Source organism: Manacus vitellinus, unplaced genomic scaffold (genome assembly GCF_001715985.3).
Source record: "Manacus vitellinus isolate BGI_N305 unplaced genomic scaffold, ASM171598v3 scaffold_9_pilon, whole genome shotgun sequence".
Lineage (NCBI taxonomy): Eukaryota > Metazoa > Chordata > Aves > Passeriformes > Pipridae > Manacus > Manacus vitellinus.
In genome coordinates, this window is record NW_021940917.1 from 1,065,343 (window position 1) to 1,069,410 (window position 4,068).

A 4,068-nucleotide genomic window follows, 5' to 3' on the forward strand; every position below is an offset into this window, starting at 1 on the left:
GTTTAATCCTTTTGTGTGACCTTAATTGTTTTAAGCAAATTAAATTTCAGGTGATGGCATATGTAAGAGTGGAATTCAGTAAAGTGGGGTTTGTCTTAGTAAAACAGCATACTAACTTGAAAATTATCCAGAGTCTAAGACAATTCAAAAAATATCCCATTTTTTCTCCTAGAAAAAAGGGATTAAACACTTGACTTTTTGATTAAGCCAACAGAAGATTTACCAGTTCAGTTTGAAAAAGCTTCCAATCAATTCAAGTATCCCCTAACAGCACATAATTTCTACGTGGACCATAGCTATTTTCAATAGAAAGGCACACGTTATTTCAAGCAGAAGTACACAAGACAGAATATCCTTCAACGTTCAGTTAGAAGACACCGTGCGCTTGAAAACTTTCACTTTGCTGCTCCTAAAAAAAATTACTTTTCTTATTGTTACAACACCGAATGCAGGTGCCCTTGAAAAAAGTCTTAAATTTATCCATGAGCCTGCAGTGGCACATAGATTGAAGAAAAGTAGAGGGAGTAAGTAGGTTTGCATAACCAGTAAGACTGGTAAGAAATTGTATCAGCTTACTCCAGCTGTAACTCCTTCTAGCTTGTAGGACATTCAGTTTGGGTTGTGTTTTGTTTTTTACATCAAAACTTAAACTGCTGGAGTTAGGCAAAAAGTAATTTATTGCCTGAAAACTTTCACAGTGATCTGTATTTCACAAGATAAGCAGAAAGTCTCATGAAGGAAAACAAAGTTGTGGATAAAAAACAAAAGCGATAATTTTGGTCTTGGAAACAAATTACACCACTTGCTAGCTGCCTTGCAATGTAAATGTGCTTCTTTCAGTGGTAAGAACTTCAGATGCAATCTCTGGGCTCAGCTTGTGCTTCTGTCACCATTCTTCTTTTGCTGCATCTGCAGAACACAGGGTCTTCTGGCAGCTGTTAATTCCAGAGACATGAGCATAATGTTTTCCTTGTAGGATGTTGAACCCATGGCAGCAGAAGACATTACATTAAGAGTTATTTATGAATACAAACTCTGCCTCCAAAACTCAATAGAGAATACAATGACTTGGGAAGAGCCATTCTCTCCACATCCTGTGACACTGAAGAATTTTAATCTTGAGAGCTTCATTTATGCAGGAAAAAGACTCAAGAACCTTCTTGCCTCTCATTACAGGAGGCAAGAACTTTTAAACTTGCACTTTGAAATTGTATCATTTTAATCAACAGCATGCATCATAACATGTAGCTTCACTATGGTAAAAAGCTGAGCTAGCAGAATAGCTGGCTGATTAAATATGAAGCAGAACAGTCTCTGTCTATTAAGAGTTATGTTCAACAATTGTCCTAATGAAAGCTAGAGAGAAAAAACTGGTGGCTTTGGTTTTTATTTCTTCCCCTCTAGGATATTCAAGCTCATACAAAATAAAACATCACTGTTCATGTAGCCACAGTATTCCATAGGGCTAAACCATTTGTTCTACAGTTTTAACATTTAAACAGTTTTCAATTATATGTGCAGATGACTATTTATGCAATGCCTCCATCTTACACAGTTCTGGTCAATCAAGCACTGCCTTCTTTGATAAGTGCTTAGCAAGCGTTACCTGTATCTAATAAAAATAAAAAATCTGGTTGAATGTATTTTTAAAAGTGGGAAATTAAGAGTGCTCTACACTTCTTTTAATCTCTAAAATACTTAGTGTGATTTTCATTTATCCCCAGACTTTCTCAAGAGCTTTGTTTATCCCCAGACTTTCTCAAGAGCTTTGTTTATCCCCAGACTTTCTCAAGAGCTTTTCATTTATCTCCAGTCTTTCACAAGAGCTTTTCACTTATCCCCAATCTTTTGCAAGAGTTTTTTGGTGTTTTTTTTTTTTTCTTTTTTTTTTGGTTTTGTTTTGGTATGCCAGATTACTGTGTTGGAATGAATTTGTTAGAAGTCTCTACTAGAGAAGCTAGCAACAAAAATTGAATATTGTATCTCAAATACTTGTAACATTTTCTTACCATCACAGTAAGAAAGTACCCTTCAGTAAGGTACAATATTTGGCTGCAGCTATTTGAGCAATCTAAAGAAAGTACTGTTTTTTAACTCTGCAGGGAAGCTTGAAAGTGGCTCAATAATTTTTTAGTTCTCTTTAATTCACAGGAAGAAGCAATGCATTTTAAAAATGTTTATTCAGCTTAAGGTATCTCTTCTAAATACCTGTGGTATATTTGATATACATCTTCCCTCATTCCTTCAAACACTCTTCAACTTTGAGGTAATTTAGGACAAAATACAAGAGCACTTTTACAAAGTAAAAGAAAGAGATTGGTACTAAAAATTTTAGGCAGGATAAATAGAAAAATATTCTGTCTTCTTTTCACTACAAATAGTTTCAGCATAATGCACTTCAAAAAGCAAAATAACCAAGCCACCAAATTCAGAATTAAGTATATTTCTCAAGCAAACCTGACTTAAGCAAGCATTTCACCTGAGTTAACATTTCAGGGATTGGGCCCATAGCAATAGAGAAGACAAAGTATCCTGGGGCAGATCATCCTAGGTCATTTTGCACTTTACTCAGAGGGGTAGAGGAAGGAAGGGAAAAAATTTTACCAAAAATAAAAATCAAACTTTGTCATGCTGGCTCCACGTGGGCAAATAATGGTCCCTCTCTATAGCAGAATGCCCATTCATGCCTGTCAGCCAGTACTGACTCTGTCAGTATTAGCTGCACAAAGGAAACTATGCCCAGGGAGATTTTGGAAAATGTTAGCAATGGTGTCTTGCTGTCCCAGAAGGACCTTTCAGTTTGAGAAACGCGTTCCAGAGATGCAAGGCACTTGCTGGGAAGGCCTGAGATGAAACATGTGAGTTTAGAATATGGTCTTCCACCCATTCAATAGTAATGGTACACCACACTTCCTCTGTGAGATACTTCCAAAGGAACTCTGATTCAAAATATGACATCTTCTGGCCTAGGGAAAGATTATTCCTTTGGAAAGCATGATTTCACCCACTCATTTATATGCTATACTGGAAGACTGCAATACTCAAAATAAGATATTTTTACAGTTGCAAAGATATGTTTTGAGACTGACATAGGCAACGCAAGTTATAGTTCTTTATGCTGAATGAAAAAAGTTAATCAGAGTCTTCATCATCAAGGTATTCCTCTGCATTACTCAGTGTTCGGACTGTATCTGGAAAGAAAGAAAACTCTCTCTTAATCTGGGATAAAATCAGAAAATTACTCACATTTGCAATGCTTGCAAACCAGGACCAAACAAATCTGATTCCTCTATCATTTAGAGATGTTAGGGCTACACAGATGGGGCCGTAGATCTGGATCTCAAATGAAGGGCTATACCAGTAATCACACCTCCTACCTAGGAGATTTAGTCTGTGACCTTCAAGAGCCATGTTCTGGCTCCTTTGAACCTGTACGCCAGAGTTTGAACTCTTTAATCCTATATTCTGCATATATTACTTTTAAATCACAAAGGATAGGATCACTGAGCTGGTAGAAGAGCCTCCATGATTTTATTCTCATAAAGTGGGGATAGTGCCTAGCTGGCTGCCATTCTCTGCCTAAAATCAAACACATTCCATTTATTTTTCCCATCCCCCCTTTCTCATCTATATTTTTTCCTGACTAGTTATTTGTTAGATACACTTACGAGCCTTTGTCTTTGAAGGATAGTAAGCAGGAAATCGGAATATTAAAGTATATTTACCAGATGTGCAGCAGTACCTGGAGAACTACACCTATCTTTGAGACTGTACCAAGATAAATAGCATGGGTTTTTTGGGATAGATGATTATTTTCCTACAGATTTTCAAATATATAGGAGTAGGAATATGGATTACAGATAACATATATAACATTGTACATCACGAGATCCTAGTTAGTTGTAGTTTTGCAATAACATCTTAAAGTATTAAAAAAACCAGGTGTAGCCTGACATAATTCACAGAATTGATAACTGTGTTACTCTTTCTTATTCCAGAAATCTAAGATAACTTTAAAACTGACTTGCTTAATTGTTTTGAGAAAAGAAATCTAACTGAAAAAAAAAA

The 4,068-nt window shown here is 36.1% G+C and overlaps 1 protein-coding gene across 1 annotated transcript in view; it reads right to left on the reverse strand.

Moving 5' to 3' along the window:
• Nucleotides 1-2,161: 2,161 nt before the first annotated feature.
• The window catches only part of OSTF1 (osteoclast stimulating factor 1), a gene marked incomplete at its 5' end in the record, with an annotated part of 21,928 nt that continues 20,021 nt past the window's right edge, over nt 2,162-4,068 (reverse strand). Inside the window, one exon of the mRNA XM_018085837.1 lies at nt 2,162-3,191. Coding sequence (XP_017941326.1) covers nt 3,133-3,191 — 59 coding nt within the window. The remainder of the gene's footprint in view (nt 3,192-4,068) is intronic.